At 39.1% G+C, this 18,345-nt stretch overlaps 1 protein-coding gene and 1 non-coding gene across 3 annotated transcripts in view; both read left to right on the top strand.

Annotated features, from left to right (window-relative positions):
• The window catches only part of Crim1 (cysteine rich transmembrane BMP regulator 1), a 185,513-nt gene that overhangs the window by 106,543 nt on the left and 60,625 nt on the right, over positions 1-18,345 (top strand). For both annotated transcript variants that reach the window (XM_042675511.1, XM_042675512.1), the window contains exons 5-7: positions 4,856-4,977; positions 13,694-13,876; positions 17,558-17,755. In XM_042675511.1, coding sequence (XP_042531445.1) covers positions 4,856-4,977; positions 13,694-13,876; positions 17,558-17,755 — 503 coding nt within the window. The remainder of the gene's footprint in view (positions 1-4,855; positions 4,978-13,693; positions 13,877-17,557; positions 17,756-18,345) is intronic.
• On the top strand, positions 8,117-8,246 carry LOC122104604. The gene has a single exon (XR_006146959.1). It is a non-coding gene; the product is annotated as a small nucleolar RNA SNORA40 (small nucleolar RNA).

Here is an 18,345-nt window from a genome sequence, read left to right as displayed (position 1 = left end):
TCCTATAGCCCTGCCCTAGAGAGCCAGAAACATAGCCCTCAGGTGTGGTACCTCAGAATCTGCATTATAAACAGGTTTCATAGTCTCATTGCACATAGCAGTGTTGAAAAATATTACATCTAATCTCAAATGTATAAATAAATGAAAACAATACATGCTGTTAATCTTTATAGCCATTTAGAGGGGTTTGTTTCAGATTTTTGTTTGTATGTCTATATTGTTCGTTTTCTTCACTTTTAAGACAAATAAGACATGCTCCCTCTACTCAATACAATTCACAGGACAGTCAGTAAGATTTTGATTGAGTATAATGAGCTGATGTACTCTGAGAGTCAGGTACCTCTCTGTATTGTTAAAGGTCAGAAAAGGTGGAAATATTTTTTAAATGAATTTTTGATCCCAGAAAATTTGTAGGGGAGGTATTGTTCAGGAATGTGAGGGATTTTCCAGGGATGAACCAAAGGCAAGGATTTGAAGCTGGAGCTTACCTTGGCATGGTGGCAGTATAGGTAGGTAAGTTCAGAGAATGACAGATCACCATTGTTGGTAGAGTAGAAATGAATAGACTAGCCAATGGAATATGCAATCTAAATGATAGGTAGAGGTCAGGCTGTGAGCATCTAGTCAGTGGTGCCAGGAAAAGGACTTTGGCCTTTTGGCCTGCCTGGGATTATCTGTTTAGTCCAGGAAGGAAAATATATGAAGGGAAAGAAAGAGAAACTCCTTGGAGCCTACAGATACAGCAGCAGCCTTGAGCCTTCTAAGGTGGTGAGTGCCCTCTAGGGGTTTAAATGATTTCTGAGTACTGTGCTTCATTACCCTCAGTGGCTCAAGGGCTTGCTAAGTTAAACCCATTACCTATTTGAGAAAGAAGAAGGAGAAAAAGAAAAAAAGCTTAAACAAGTCCTACCTGGCTGCAGCTGTGATGACTTATGCAGAAATTTATTAATGTGGTACTTTGATTGATCATTATCTTAATACTCAGGATAACATTAGATGCTTGATTTTTTTTTTTCTGGCAAATTGCAAATACAGGTTGCTTCTTGTTTGAAGTAAAAAAGGCATTCACATTTTTATTGTATGATTCCATTTATATGAACTGTCCAGCGTAGGTAGGCCAATGGAGACAGAACATAAATTAGTGGTTGCTGAAGTTGGAGAAAATGAGGAGTAGCTGTTAGCAAGTGTAGATTTTCTTTTTGAGGTGATAAAAATGATCTGAAAGTAGGTATCAGTATAAGTTGCAGAACCCTACAAAAAAAAAAAAACATCAGCCTGTACACTTTAAAAGTGTGGATTTTTATAGTAGGTGAATACATCTCAATAAAGCTTTTTTGTTTCATTTCTTAAAGCCCTTAGTACTTTTGCTCAAAGTGCATGCATATCGTTCTATCTGGAAGGGCCTGATTGAGCTCCCACCCCATCTCTCTGTCTCCAACTCTAACTTTATTGTGTATCTTTGTTTTGTTGCATTATCCCATGTCATCCTTCTTTCCTTCCTCTCCAATTCTGTTCCCTTTAAGTTTTTATGTAATGACTGTATGTGATGAATGCAAAAAGAACTTGGTCCATATGAACACTGTAGACGCTCAAAGCAGAAAGTGATAAGGACTGTGGACAAGTAGCTGCTTGGAATTCAGAGAAGGAGCTGTTATCTGGAAAGACAGCTAGACACACGCACCAAATGAGAAATGCCAGGATTCAGTAGAGCAAGCAATGCAAACATAGCAAAGTGAGGACTTGTCTGAAAAACAGACTGTAACAAAAGGAAAATGAAGGGAAATACTACGAGAGAGAATTAGGAAAAGGTACATGGACTTCAGAGGGTTGTATGGTAGGTAGAGACACTGAGAAATGAATGAGAAGATTGTAGACCATGAATACAATAACTAAGCCTTAGGCTGGGCTGGGTGTGCCATACCTCGTGTAAAAGGAGATATATTAGAGCTGGAAATTGGGGAAGAGTAAAACAAATGATGACATCTACCTAAGTAAAAGGCTTTTTATCTCATGTCTCTCCATTTCTTCTGCTCTTAATCCATCAATTTCCTCCTTTCACTTGCTCCTTATTCAGAGATTGGGAGTAAAGGGCAAGGGAAAAATTAGGATGGGGGGGAAAGGGGCAGAGGGTGGAGGGAGACGAGAATAAAAAAGAAGAAAAGGTGGTGAGGACAAGGTACAGTCAGTCAGCATGCTTCAGTTGTTCTGTAAGTCAGCATTTTCTCTCATGTCGCAGAAGAAAATATCATTTCTTTTCTTGGGAGATGCAGAGAATAGGAGACCCCATTTAATTTAACGCATCTTGCTAGCCATCAGTAAAGAGAATAATACTTGGCTGTCTCCAGAGTGGGTAGACTAGGGAGTCTTTAATCTTATAGCAGAATTTTTAAAAACTGTACTGAGTCAAATAATTTGTAAATATAATAAAGTGTGTGCCTTTGTTTGTTAGCAGATAATTCATGTGAATTTGTGTTGTGTTGACCCATATGAAATTGCTTTTTGACCATTTCCAACCTACCAAAAGTAGCTTTATAAGATTTCAAGCTGATAGCTAGCTGCCTAACAGACAATCTGCCCTGAGCCCAGGTTTTCATTTTTTGTGGTTTCTTCCTACAATTCCAAGGAAGCTGTCAGAATCTGGAAGATGGCAATGGATCGGAATTGCACAGTGTGGGGAGAAATAGACAAGAGGGCTGGAGCTGGGAACAGCTTGCCAACAAAAATCCTTGGCTCTTTACCAACAGTCAATCATTGTAGGTTTAGCAGAAAATATTGATGATAGATATTCCTGTTCTATGTAGGTTAAAGATCGGAAAATATGGAGTTATTTAAATGTTGGGAAATAGGTCAAGTGTAGGGCAAACATAATAGTGTTTTTCAGTGTAATGTTGTTTCCAGCAACTCAGCAGAGTGTAGCCTAGAAATTCATATATGTGTTTAGGAAAAAAGATGATTGAAGTGTTGGATACATATAAAGAACTTTTTGGTCACATGTTAAATTTGAATGATTCTGTGGAGCACATTCGCAGACAAGGATGCGACTGTGGGAGATGTGTAAGAAACGTTAGTCACCTGTACTTACACAGACACTTTCACTGTAACCACATCTAGATACTCCATCAAGGTGTGGGCTCTCAGTACTCTCAGTCATGTTTGCCTGTGCACACTAATGAGTTCATTGCACAGTGTCAAGTACACTAGATATAAGCCATATGGTACTGTTATATCACAGTGACATGACTACTTGCTTAGCATTGCAGTGGCTAGACACATAAGCAGGGAATATAGAATAACCTTCTTAGCTTCCACCTAGCTCACAGTACTCATCCGAAGAAAGTGATTGTCCTGAAGGAAAACAGTCCATGAATTGAGAGCTCCCCATTTACGTAACACAAAACAGGCAGGCAGTTTACTTTAAACTCTAGGTGAAATACCATTATAGCAAAACCTTTATTATCTAATAACTTCTTCCCAGAGTTCAGTATAACCATTACCCCATGTGGAAGAATTTGAAAGGGATTAGAGTAGGTAGAAGGTTGTCCTCAGACCTTTGCAATGGCTTTAGTAATTTTCAACTTCCTCTTTTCTTGTTCCGCAGTTAACTGCAAATGTCATTAAATCTCTGGCCCTGATTATTGAGGTACTTGAAAAACTATACCAGCACGTTTTAAATTAAAAATCCAAAGAACAATAAAAGAACAAACCAGTCACTTAAGAAAGAAACATAACAGAATAAATGAATATGCTAATAGTTCTTTCCTGCTGGGGAGTGTTGAATCCTGATCTTGATCCTCACTGTCCAGGAATACTCACCCTTCCTCTTGGCATGCCTCTTTGGAGGTTGGGGTGCTCTTCTTTTGCACTTGTCAGTTGGGAACACCCTCCGTCATCCTCTCCTCCTTTCACCAAGAGAGTCCCGGACAAATTATAGTTTTTCTTTTCTGCTATGACATTCTCATGCCCACGTGCAGCTGCCCTGAGGATCTCATTTCTAAACTCTTTATTGCAGAAAAGAAGACATTTTGGCCACATCTTACTTCACCTGTCTTGTATTCAGATTTCTGTGTTCATGTAGATTTCATAGCAGAGTTGAAGTTAAGGGTGACAGCCAGCATGGTTAGATTGCAGTTTGTTGAACACTTTATTCACACATGTAAAGATAAATGTACACATGGTAGCTTACAAATCCAAAAAATTAATGCCTTTTTACTTCAAGATAACTGTAACAAAGTTCACTTGCTAAAGCTTATGTCTTCTATTTGTAGAGCCTTTCAGCTTTCAGTCTCAATTATAAATTAAATACTGCTCATGATGAGAGTGCTCCTACAGACAATCATACTAGCATGAATAGACAAAAGCTAATAACTTAATCCTTACATAAAAAGTCCTAAAACTCTGGAAAACACCTACACATCACTAGCAATAAAGCTCCAGCATGGGGTTACCTAATACAAGGAGCTCTCGTTGTATAGTAACCCCAGAGAGTTTCATTGATTTACTAATATAATGTATGCATTTGATGATGGCCCTTAATCATCTTGAAAATATGTGATGCATTCAATGCCAGTCTGGTTAAATAAGAAATGAAGTGATTCTGCATTTTAGAAATGTATCTGTCAGAGTGATTATAGTGAGACTCTTAGAATATATATAAAGTTGATGAGCCATACTTAATTAGAAAGCAGATGATCTTAGGACCCTTTGCCCTTCCCAGGTCCCCATGTCCCCATGTCACTAGATTATGAGGCCGGATCATTAAGGCCAGATACTTGCCACTGCCAGTTTGTTTGTGGTCTCCCAACTTCTATGTTTTTGTTTATTCATGGGGTTTTCCTTCCCTTTTCTTTGGTTTCAGATGCGAGTGTCTCTCTGACTTATGTGGTTTCCCCATGTGTGAGGTGGGATCCACTCCCCGCATAGTCTCTCGTGGAGATGGGACACCTGGAAAGTGCTGTGATGTCTTTGAATGTGTTAATGGTACGTGCGGTTTCTCTTGTTCTCAGAGAGTGTACATTTGTGCCAGCAACAGGAAGAGGAGGAGGAGGGGAGGGCTCACTGTAGATGTCCCTGCCATTTACAGAGCAGGGAACATACTCAAAGACTTCGTGAATGTCACTCAAAAAGGAGGTTTGCTTGACTCCACAGTGCAGTGAATAATAAAGTTAGGATGAGAAGCATTATCCTGTTGATGAGAACTTGGAAATGCATTAACAGGCTACATGTATTTCATACTCTGCTGGTTTCAGAATTCCAGAAGTTATGGGATTTAAGAAAAGGGATGAAGGAGGCTTGATAGCTTGATATCTGTTCTTCCTATGTCATTCAGTACCTGTCCCATGCCATCAGAAGGGAATCTTAATTGAAAACCTCATGGGAGTTATCGCAATTTGAGATAGAAAAGGCATTGTGCATCCACTGTAATATACTTAAAGGGAATTTCTTTGACCAATGTTTACTCGTTGGTATTGGTGTGCTTTAGGCTTAACCTTCATGGCCCAGAAAAAGGATTCTTCCATTACAGGATTTCCCCAAACAGCATCTACTTCACTCTTTCACTCTTCACAAGGGAGTTTGGTGCTTGGTGACTTGGTGCTTATTTGTTTAGCTGCCAGAAGGAAAGAAAACCCAAATAAATCATACTTCTCCTCCAGAATTTTCAAGACTCTCATCCCCCCTAAAAAAAAAAAAAAAAAGGAAAAAACTGAAATGAGTACATTCAGGAAAATGGAGATGAGTTTAGGCAAATACAACAACAATGTAGAAACACTGGTATTAACTGCATCTATTAACTACTACCTTTAGAAAGTCTCCCACTTCCCAGGTCCCCCCTCCCACAAAAGAAGTCATGTTAGAGTTAAGTTCCCTTTGATATGTCCTTGAATATTTAGTCCAGTGGTCATAGGTTGTGTTGCTTGGTTCACTTTGGAAAAGCTTTGTGGTTAAGATTAAACACAGAGCAGAAAATTGGTTTATTCCATTACTAGCTGAGAAGGTTCTTTGGTCTGTCTGAACCTCAGTTCTACATGTATAAAATGAATAGTAGTAAATTGAGATTTTATATATGAAGCACTTGGAATTATGCTTCTTTATTACTCAGGGCACCTCTCGGTTCACATCCCATAGACATTGTTCTGGGCATCAGTTGTGGGGCTACAGATGCTAGAGTTGAGCATCATGATGTACAAACTTTATCAATACAAGCTCACAGGGAGGGATGCAGGAAAAAGTCTGAGTGCTTGGATCACTTCTCAGGGCTTCTTTCTCATCACTCCTCCTAACCACACAGCTAGCAGTGCTGGCTGTTAAACACCAGCCAGTAGACAAAGCAGACCTTTTCTCTCTGGCTTTGCTACAGTGTAATTTATTATAGGTGGTATTCTGTGAATGCTTAACTTTTACCATCTTCCTGTGAATATTTAACTCGAATCATAATTCTTATACCACTTGAGACCAAAATCATCACACCTTACCCTGGGCTCCAGCACCTCTGAAGTACTTCCTTCCACAGCTCAACTCAGTGCAAATGCTCTTACTGTAATGTGAGATGCTAAGGGATGGGGGTCTTTTACATTCCTCCTTGTCTGTGGGTACTAGCATACCATGTACCTTATAGAGAGCACCCAAATTTTCTTGAATGATTGTACCATCTTAATTCCCTTGATAAGTGGCTATTAAAATATCAGCTAATAGAAGAATTACTTCAAGGGAATTCTCATACTGTTGATCTGACGCCATTTGTTTTCTGATACTTATTTTCTTTTTGCTTCTTGATTCTAGAAACCCAGGTGTTGTGTCTTTATATCAAGACATTAATTTTATATCTCTCTCCAATTTGAAGGCAGCTAATAGCTGCACCCCTTTTCAATGACTATGAAATCTGCCCTTTTGTTAGACAGCCACTTTTTATAGAAACCTGACTACAGGAATAGGATTTACCATCTGCCATAAGAAAACATTGAGACAGAACAGTTACTGCATTTCTTGTAGGTGCTTCTTTCTTGCTACCATAAACTTGTATATTGATCTTTGTTTCATTTCTTACCCTGCTGTAAAGAAAGCATCTTTTACTGTATTACCTATTTATTTACAGAAGACCACAAACTATAATACCATGAGAAATTGTAATCTCACAGAATATTTAAAGTATAGTTTATTTCAAATTCTGTATTTTACTTACTTTGTTATGTAGATACATGTGTGTATATACTGGTGATGTTCTGTGTGTGCGTGTTAGGTGTATGTACTTCATGTGTGTGTTTATCTTCCAGTGACTTAGAAATAGCTTGGCTCATGTCACATGTCACCATTAGAAAATACTATGTATCAAAGATTATCATCACTTGGGAAAGTAAAGGTCTGTTTTGTGTTTATATGTCTAAAGAGTGCTTATCCACAGGGATTTGAGGCAGCTTTACAGTGAGAGCAGATTCAATAACGTAGTGGTTAAACATTAATTAGAAAAGAGAAGTATAGCCATTGAGTTATCAATAAAGGCTGAGAGTGAAGGCTAAACAATGCCCACATATGTGTGAGCTGACGTTTCTGTGTAGCTACCAGAGTTCATCATCAGGTTTGAGCCCCAGTTCCCTTCCAGCAAAGTGAAAAAAAGACAAAGGCTCAGACATGTAGTTTTTATTTTCAGAGGTAAATGTTTGATGGACAAGGTGATACACACTCTCCAGTGGACATTTCTCACACGCAAATGAAAACATGGAAGCACTGAGTGATGGCTAGATCATATATTCAATTGCTTTAACACAGCAAATGCAAAATCCAATAACCCATAGTGGTTCTTCTTAACAACAACAAAAAACAAAAAGAAAATATTACAGTGCAAATCAGTGAAGACAGTTTCAAGAGGTCAGGTTGGCATCCAGGCCTGCACATCTAAAGCACTGTCTTTGAGAACTCCCCACATGGTGGGGGGCGGGGGGGTAGAACTAAAAACCCTACCTAGTTCAGAAGTGTTTAATAGTAATATCAGCAACATCACATATGAAACTGAGATTAGACAGCACCACTGCATTCCAGGCTGCCATCATATTCCACAGGTCTGTCTTATTTTTTGAAGATAAACATTAAAATGAAAATATAAGGTTTAAAAATACTTGCAGGTAGCACTTGTGTATGTGTCTTTGTTGAATTTGCAACAAAGCCTTACAGACAGGTGCATACAATAAATCCTCTTTTGCAACCCAGAACTCATTGTTGAATATGAGATTTTGGTTCATGTAAGAAGGAATATGATTCCTGTAGTGGTTGGCAATATGGGGATTTGTTCACACAGGTTGACTCTGAGAATAAAGGGATGTAAACACTAAAAAAAAAAAAAAAAAACTAAAAATAAAAATACTTGCAGAACTCAGTACTTAGCCTGGAAGAATAGATAGGAAAACATACCACTGTGATGTTCCTTGTTTCGGTGGTTTACTTAGGTGTTGTTTTGGTGGAAAAATTAGAGGATTGCTGATCAGATCATGAAAGTTCAGGTATCTAGCTGCTCTGGGATTTTTTGTTTGTTTTGTTTTGATGAGGGGAGGGACAATCCTTTTATTTTTACAGAACAAAAATCAAAGAAATAGCTGGATACCTGGTGCTGATGCCTCTAATCCTAGCTACTCAGGGGGCTGAGATCTGAGGGTTGTGGTTCAAAGCCAGCCAGGGCAGGAAAGTCCATGAGACTCTTATCTCCAATTAACCACCAGAAAACCGGAAGTGGTCCTGTGGCTCAAGAGGTAGTGTGCTTGCCTTGAGCTGAAAAGCTGTGGGACAGAGTTCAGGCCCCACAACCAAAAAAAAAAAAAAAAAGTAAAAGAAATAGTGTAACCCCTCTCTACAGCATCTTTTCAACTTAAAAAAATTGGGGGAAAAATAAAGCAGAGAAAAACCTCTCTCTAAAACAAGTGAGTACTCAGTGGGCTAATACTTATGGGATATGGTTGAATAAGAATTCTGTTATATAAAAACTAAAGGTACAGGTATGGTATAGTTAAAAGGTGAGCAGTCAATCCTACACCTGCTTTGAGAAACAGTTCTGCTTCTGTACCAGCCTACAAACAAATGTTTTCTGAGGCGCCAGCTGTTACTGCATGTGGCCTCTACTTCTGAATGGGTGTATCTGCCCAATTTAGTCCTAACACCTCCTGTTGTCTTACTGTGGCCAACCTCTTTCCTGTATTGTTTTACTGTGGCCCACCTCTCTCATTCCTGGAGACATTTACGGTAGAAGTCCCAAACAGAAAAAGTTTGAGAAACATGGTCAGTTGTCCTTTGTGTGTACATAAACATTTGGATAAGAGGAGAGGGGAGGGGAGAGGGGGGAATGTAGTTGTAGAGGTGGGAGGGAAGGGATGGTAGGGGAAAAACAAAGGAGGAGGTAACAATGCTTGATAGGAAATGTACTCATTACCTTGCTCATGTAACTTAACCCCTCTGTACAGTTTTTTTACAATAAAATTTTTTTTAAAAAAAACTCTAGGTAAGATAGAATATTTGATTTGAATGATATAGTCAGTAACTGACTTCCAGGATAACTTAGTTATAGAATATTCCCCAAGTGAGTACAAGAATGACTACCATTATGTTGTAAGTTGAAACTACCAGAAATAGAGCATTTAATAGTAGCAGTATATAGTAAGGAGGACCAGGTAAACCACGTTCATTAAAATTGGAAATGATCTTATGCTGATTAAATCAATCAGTTACAACAGAGCTATAAACCAAATCAGTTTGGACTAGAAAACCCAAACATGCCTCCTGTTCATAAGAAAACTAGTAATAAAGACATTGTTCAGAACTCCCTGTCTTTATAGCAACCTACAAGACACATAGTCTACTGATACGAAATGGAGACAATCTAGCACTTAGGAAGAAATATTCTCTTCAGTATGTACTTACTGAGCACCTCTGGTGTTCCCAACGCCTTATTAAGCTAACGTTTAAGAGAAGCCTTTGTAATCAGTTCTGAGTATTGCTCCTTTTCCTTTATCCTGAAGTGGTATTTGCTAGGTCATACTCTGTATATACCCTCCAGATAACCAGAAACCCTCCTACCCTGTCTTTGTATTCTGTGGCCTTATTGTCAGAAGGTTCCCATCTGTCATACCTTTTCTCTCTGCTGGCTTCTGGCTCTCTGTCCATGTGCTTCTTGTCCAGTTCACCCCAGTGAGGAAATGAGACCAGTAGCAATGCATGAGCAGGTATATGAGTTGTCTTCTAACGAGAGGCTGAAGAAAACAAACAAAAAAAGGGAGAAATGCCTCAAGTTCAGATTTCTTCATTTTCACATTTAATGTGAAGTTCTACCTTTCAGTCTTTTCCTTTGCTCCCATGAGGAGGAGGGGGCTGCCCTCACCATCTGCCAATCAGAATTGGGCAGGAATTAAAGTTTGCTAGTAGTTTGTATTATAAGGGTCTTTTTTCAGGAGTTCTAAAAGACAATATAAAAGGAAGAAAAGATTCCAGAACTTAAAAACAAAGATGTAATTAGCAGAGACATAGAATATGCAGAGACATAGAATTAAAAAGACACCTTTATGCAACTCTGTGTTGGGTAGTACAAATTACATAGTAAATAATCTATAATAACGTTTCTATTCCACATCCACTACTTGGATGAGGTAGTAGATTCTGAGATTTACATCTGTCTGTCCTCAGCAGGTGAAGGATTAATTGGCCATTTGTCCTCAAAGACCCTGGCTAGCTTCTCCGTGATGCTGGAAGAGCCTTTGCACATTTTTTGAAGTGTTTATAAATTTCTTTCCACATCAGAGATTTCATTGTGCTATGATTTTTTTTTATCTTACCCTAAAGGATTGTGTTTTTTAGTCTGTAATTTGTTGCTACTCCATCTTTCTAAATTCCATTCCCTTACCCCTGTGCTGAGACAGTGGATCCGACCTCTCTATCTTCTCTCATGTCAGTTTTTGTGCAGCCCACCGTAAGACAAGTCTGCTGCAGCAGATTCTGCACCATATCTCCATATCTCCCTGCTTCTTCAGATCTTCCAATAGGGTTTGTGACTCGATCCTAGATTGTAGCTGTGGGTGGTTAACTCAACTAAATAATTAACATTGATTGGCTTATAAAATGATTTTTTTCCAGTTTGGATGCATATGTAGAGTATGGTATTCGCCTTATTCGCAACATTTAGGGTGACATTTAAGAAATGTTTTGGGGACCGGGGAAAGGAAGAAGTGAATATTACATTCAGCTTTGGCCATCTGCATGATCAGAGTACATCAGCTGGGGAGAACTTTCTTCAATTTGGGATAACTTTTTAAATACAGCTTCATCAAGACATATTCCAGCAGTTCACCAGCTTCCAGTTGTACAAGGTATCTACAGAGTTGTGCGGGTAGCAACTCTGTAGATGTGCCCATTGTAAGTTAGGTAGTGTAATAATGGTTTTGTGACTGGTTTCTTTTAGTTATCTTAAAGTTCTCAAGATCCATTTACATTGTACCATATAGCTCAACTTTATTAGTTTTGGCACAGTAGCAAATAAACAATCATTAAGTAGTATATGGACAATTTTCAAAGTACAGGTGTGATACTTATTTATAAATCTATTCTAAATATGTTACTGAGAATGGTTTGTTTGATTTTTTAGCTTCCTCATATATAGAAACAATTATTTTGAGCTTAACAGTTTGTATCCTATTGTTGAACTTGGAAATAAGTTCTGATGATTTTCCCCCCTGGTGCTGAGGCTTAAATCTGGACTTAGGCACTGTCCCTGAGCTGCTTTTGCTCAAGGCTAGTGCTCTACCACTTGAGCCACAGCGCCACATCTGGCTTTTTCTAATAGTTAATTGGAGAGTTTATTGGAGACTTTTCCTGCCTGGGCTGGCTTCAAACCATGATCCTCAGATCTCAGCTTTCTGAGTAGCTAGGATTACAGGAGTGAGCCACCAGTGCCCAGCGATGATTTCTTAGTAGCTTCTGAAGGATAATTATGTCATCTACCTATGTGTGTGAGGGGGATGGTATGTTAGTATTAAGGCTTGAACCCAAGCGGCATTTTTGCTCATGGCTGGTACTCTACCACGTGCCCCCAAGCTGGCTTTGAACCTCAATTCTCAGATCTCACCCTTCTAAGTAGTTATGATTTGCACGTGTGATTCACCAGCACCCAGCTCATTTCTTCCTTATTAATCTGGATAACTTGTTTATTTATCTTACCTATTGCTAGAACTTGTACTACAATGTTGAATTGATGGGCTAGGAGCAGACATCATTTTCTTATTCCTGGTTTTAGGGACAAACATTTAGTCTTCACCATTGATGGTATGTTAGCATAGTTAAGTGTATTTTGTAGATGTTGTATTCATTAGAGTTTCATTGCAGTGACAAAATACTTGAAAAAAGTAACTTATGGGACAACATGTTTACTTGGACTCATGGTTACTGAGGGAAATTTTTTGGAGGGTACTAGAGATTGAACTCAGAGCCTCATACTTGCTAGGCAAGTGCTGTACCACTTGAACTATGTCTCCAGCCCTTTTTTTTTTGCTTTATTTTTTATTTTCAGACAGAATTGTGCCTTTTTTCCAGGACCCAGGCTTCCTTTGAACTTCAATACTTCCATGTCTGCCTCCCAAGTAGCTACAATTCCAGGTGTAAATCACTATGCCTGGCAGTTTCTGGACTTCCTTAGGAAGAGCATGATAGAAGAAAGTTGCTCACGTCTTAGAAGCCAGGAAGCAGGGGGAAGGAGAGAAGAGTCAGGGATAAGATACAGCCTTCAGAAGCATAGCCCAGTGTCCTTCCTCCAAACAGGACTCAACTCCTAATAGTCCATTCACATGTAAACTCATAGTACCCACTTGGACCAATTACTTCTCAGTAGCACAACCAAGCTGAGAACCTTACTTTCAACACATGAACCTTTGGGGTCCACTTCTCCAAACCATAACAAGGCTATCAAGTTGAGAATGTTCCTTCATATTCCTTTCTGTTGAACATTTTTATTATGAAAGCATAAGATTTTTTTCAGATGAGTATGACTTGAGATAGTCATGTGCTTTCTATACTCCATTGATGTGTCATAATATTTGGACACTAAACCAACCTTGCATTCTTGGAATAGGATAAATGCCATTTAGTAATGAAATATAATCCATGTGGTCTGCTTGTAATTCCTTTGAGAATTTTTGTGTCAGTACTTGTTGTTGAACTTAAAATAGGTTATTTATATGTATATATATGAAAGTCTAAGCACTATGCAAGTTATAGATAACAGACCAGATAGAGAAAAGACTGGATATAGAAAAGATTGGCATGTACAAAAATGCCAAATCAAAATTTGTGAGGCAAAATAGAAGTATCTCTGTGGAGATAGGATCATTGATTTGAAGTAGGGAATGATTTGACAAAACAAATGTAATCTTTTAAAAGTATGTACATGATAGAGTTTCATGGTATAAAGTATTCCACTTGGGGGATGGGAGGAAATAAGTGTAGATTTTGCTAGGGGAAATTTCCGTTCCTTCATATGAGCAGGATTACATTGTATTTATTTTATACCTTATTTTGCTTTATTGTTTCTCTGACAAAGTGAATTTGATGTTACTAAATTTCTATCAGATAATGATTACCTGTTTCTGTCAGACTTTTCTATAGACAGTTTGCAAAGCATAAAGGATCTCACTCACCAGTGACTTTATATATGCATTGTTTTAATTCCTTTCAGAAACAAAGCCAGCCTGTGTGTTCAACAGCGTGGAGTACTATGATGGAGACATGTTTCGAATGGACAACTGTCGGTTCTGTCGCTGCCAAGGGGGTGTCTCTATCTGCTTCACTGCACAGTGTGGGGAGCTGAGCTGTGAGAGATATTACGTGCCCGAAGGGGAATGCTGTCCAGTGTGTGAAGGTAAGAAAAGGTGCTAACTGAAGATTATTATATCTGTACATAGTCCTTTTGTTTCAAATTGACCTAAATCAGTCATACTCAAAATTACAGGAATATGGAAGAAGGTCCTTTTTATAATATCATGGCCTGTCTTGTACAATGTTGGTAATGTCAGGTAATATCAGGCAGAACATGAAAATACTTCCCTTGGGCATAGACAGTGGGTCCCTTGTTTATACAAGTTAATATGAGATTTCCCAGAATTGTTTTCTTTTTTTTATTGTAAAAATACTGTACAGAGGAGTTACAATTACATGGGCAAGATAATGAGTACATTTCTTATCAAAACATTGTAGCCTCCTCCTTTGTTTCCCCTTCCCATCCCTTCCCATCCTCCCCCCCCACCCCCTGTTACCCCACCCAATCCTCCCCGTCCCCCCCACACCAAAGTTATAAAGTTCATTTTCGACATAACGACTTGTACTTCTCATTGTTGTAATGGGTCCACCTGTATCCCTATTTAAACGATTTGTTTTTTCCCTTCCCCTCCACAAATTATACTGACATCAAAACAGTGAAAGCAGGGGTTATACTGTGGGGGAGGGACATACAAAGCAACAAAGAAATAATCTTATAAATGTGTTAGAAACAATCATATGAAAGAAAAAAAAACATTTGAATACATATCTTAAGGTTCATTTCCCTAACATCACCTTATCTGACCTTTTCTACTTGACTCAGACATATACTAGATATTGCAAATAAGGGAAACCATGGGACCTATGTTTCTTTGGGCCTGGCTTACTTCACTTAATATAATTTTTTCCAAGCCTTTCCATTTCCTAACAAATGGGGCAATGTCATTCTTTCTGATGGAGGCATAGAATTTCATTGTGTATATATACCACATTTTCTTGATCCATTCATCTACTGAGGGGCATCTGGGTTGGTTCCATATCTTAGCTATGGCAAATAATGCTGCAATAAACATAGTTGTGCTGGTAGCTTTAGTGTGGTCTTGTTTGTAAACATTTGGGTAAATGCCCAAAAGTGGGATTGCTGGATCATAGGGGAGCTCTATGTGGAGTCTTTTGAGGAACCTCCATACTACTTTCCAAAGTGGTTGAACATGTTTATACTCCCACCAGCAATGCAGTAAGGTTCCCTTCTGTCCACATGGGACATATCATGGCCTATCTTGTACAATGTTGGTAATGTCAGGTAATATCAGGCAGAACATGAAAATACTTCCCTTGGCCATAGACAGTGGGTCCGGTGTTTATACAAATTAATATGGGATTTCCCAGAATTGCTTTCTTTTCCTCCTCGGTGGTTGGTGTGCTTCCTTAGCAAATCCTGAGACCTTGACATTGAAATTCATCACCTGCTCTCTGTAGACACTCAGCTAGGCCTTTGTCCCCATTAGACTTAGCCATTGAGCTCAGAAAGAAACCAACCCACATCCTTACCTCTATCTGAGATCAGTACCTGCCTGCCTCTCCTCCTCCTCTGAACTTATGTGGTAATCAGAGTGTGTTTTCAAGTTGTGTGGTGACACCAGCTCTAAGAGTAGGTAGTTAGATATAGCCCTGAGTATCAAGTATGCCTCTTCAGGGACTAGACTGTTATGCTGTGCGTTCTCCAGGAAACACTATTCCATGATCCTCTGGCAGGCTCTTCAGATAGTCATAAATAACAAATATGTCAGAACAGTACCTCCAGATATCATTTGCTATAACCATCCATGAAAGATTAAGAACAAAAGTTCAGAAAAGTCACTTTATAAGGAAACCAGGGATATGCTTCCAGGGCTGATAGTGACTCAGATTTTGAACACACAGGACCTCCTCAAAAGAGAAGGTTTGTGAGCAGTGTTTTGTTTTGTTTTGTTTGCCCTGATTGGGTTGTAGCTCTTTAGTTTGAAACCTCCATGTGTGTCTTCTTTTATAGATAGATAGATAGATATAGATGTATAGATATAGATATATAATTTTTTTGTAAAGATACTGTACAGAGGGGTTACAGATACACGTGTAAGGTAATGGGTAAATTTCCTGTTAAGCATTGTTACCTCCTCCTTTGTTTTTCCCCTACCATCCCTACCCTCTCCACCATCATGTATATCTTAAGCTTGATTTCTGTACACAAAACAAGAGAACAGTGTCCTGTCAGCTTCTAAACTTTTTCCTGGTTTCCTGGAATCCTTTCCTGTAATTTTTTGAGTCACATATACAATGTTGAAGACCTAAAATGTTTAATGTATAAAAACTCCATTCCTAACACTGAATAGTTGTTCCTCATAAGAACAATGAGTCCTTTCCTCTCTTAGAAATATTTTAGCCAACAAAAGAAAAATTAACTTTTTAGATGTCATGGGGAACATTTGAAAGATTACCTCAAACTCTTAGCCGCCCCCCCCCCCAATTGACTGGTTCTCTAGCTACCCCTAGTTTGTAATAGCACTGGGAACTATGGAGCAGTTGATGATGTGAAAACATAGATATGAGTCATTGTATAGTAATCATAGGAAGGTTTCTCAGCATGGATCTATTGTGTTTCACTTCACGGAATTCAGCTCCATTCCCGAAGTAGAGATGAAGTAAGTAACTTACTAAGTCTTACTGAGATGAAGTCTAATGGCTACTTCCCTCAGGCAGAGTGCCTTGTTAAAGCAGAAACTTAATTATTTTAAATTTTGACCTTTTATCTTCTGTTTGATGCCTCTATCTCCTTAGTATAAAGACCACACTTCGAGCTGTCTGGTTCGTCTTCCTGAATAATAGTCATTTATTGAAGCCAATATTTATGTATTTCTGTGAAAGAAAATGGAAAAATTTATGTCTCACCGTAGTGATACCTGGGGATTTTTGTGTGCAGTATTTATACTCTTGTTAATCACTACAGAAAAAATATTTTTAGAATAGCCTTAGGCTAATTCTGTACCCCAGCCTTAGCTTAATCTTGCCTGCCCAGTTTATGGAGAAAAAATGGCCTATGTTTACAGTGTTTCTCCAACGCACCAAGAGTGACCCATGGATGGATGGCTGCCTTGTCATGCTCAGAACCCAGCAAGAGCCTGCTCTGCCTCTCCCTTTTCTCTCCCTGTGTGAATCTGGCTGGTTAATCTCAGAAGTAACAGCATCACTCTTAAGTTTGACAAGTTTCTTTCCATATTATAGGTGGTAAAATTGAGGATAATAAGCATTTAAGTCAAGAGCTTAAAAGAAATTGGTAGAACCTAAAATGGATTAGTGTTTTCTGAATACCAACACACGGCTCTGTCCCCAAAGCTTTCTAACTTTATGAGTGACAATATAGATCCTCCTCCCTCACTATAAAGTGTCATGATGCCAGGCAGGCAGAAAAGTCCGTGAGACTCTGATCTCCAATAAACCACTAGAAAACCGGAAGTGGCGCTGTGGCTCAAGAGGTAGAGCACTTGCCTTGAGCAGAAGAGCTGAGGGACAGCACCCAGGCCCCAGAGTTCAAGCCCCACGACTGACCAAAAAAAAAAAAAAGTGTCATGATGACAAGGTACAAAGCCCCATGTGACAGTTGCTTTTTGTGTATAGCAGAAGAGACTCTTCACATGACCCCTAGCTTCTGTGGATCACAGTTAGAGTGGAATTGTTGATGAATCGAACCTAGCGGGGGAATATCTCTTGGTGCACAATCTTACTCTGCACTTACGTTTTTATTTAGATCCAGTGTATCCTTTCAACAATCCTGCTGGCTGCTATGCCAATGGCCAGATCCGAGCCCATGGAGACCGGTGGCGGGAAGATGACTGCACATTCTGCCAGTGCATCAATGGAGAGCCCCACTGCGTGGCCACAGCCTGTGGGCAGAGCTGCATGCACCCTGTGAAAGTGCCGGGGGAGTGTTGCCCTGTGTGTGAAGGTAAACTTGTCCCTCTAATGAGTCTCTGGCAAAGGTCTCCTGTTGCAGAAACTTCTGCCAATGTATTCTTGTTTGTTTCTTATTTCCTCAGGCACAATGTCTGCTTCATGCTGTTACCAGTTGCAAATGAATTTTTATTATACAGCCCACATTCATGATTTGGGGGAAATGTTGGGAATATCAAGTGGGAATAGTGTGGTTTTTATTTTTACCATTGTTTATGTGCTTGCCTGAATATATTGCGTATTAGTTGAAATCATCACAAGCCTAGTTAATAGCCAAAGCTCAGCATAAGGAAATAAAACAGGAAATAAGATTCATGACTCAAGTATAGCATGTCCAGCCTGGGATGTCTCTCTAAGCTCAGGTCCTGACAACTAGAAAAAGAAAGATATTTAGAACCATCAATGGCAGTTTGCACTGTCTAGTGCCTCATTTTGAACATACTTTCTGCTTCTAATATGATTGATCGTGGCTGTGTCTTCTCAGTTCTGCCAATGGTTTACTTTCATGTTTTGGTTACCAATATTTGCTACATTTCTATTCTTGGGCTACATTTTCTGGGCCAGCTATTGTGCATTTCCTCTACC

This window comes from Dipodomys spectabilis, unplaced genomic scaffold (genome assembly GCF_019054845.1).
Source record: "Dipodomys spectabilis isolate Male_0828 unplaced genomic scaffold, ASM1905484v1 ptg000026l, whole genome shotgun sequence".
NCBI classification, from domain to species: domain Eukaryota; kingdom Metazoa; phylum Chordata; class Mammalia; order Rodentia; family Heteromyidae; genus Dipodomys; species Dipodomys spectabilis.
Note: the sequence above shows the minus strand (reverse complement) of the source record. Positions and strands in the feature narration are given on the sequence as shown.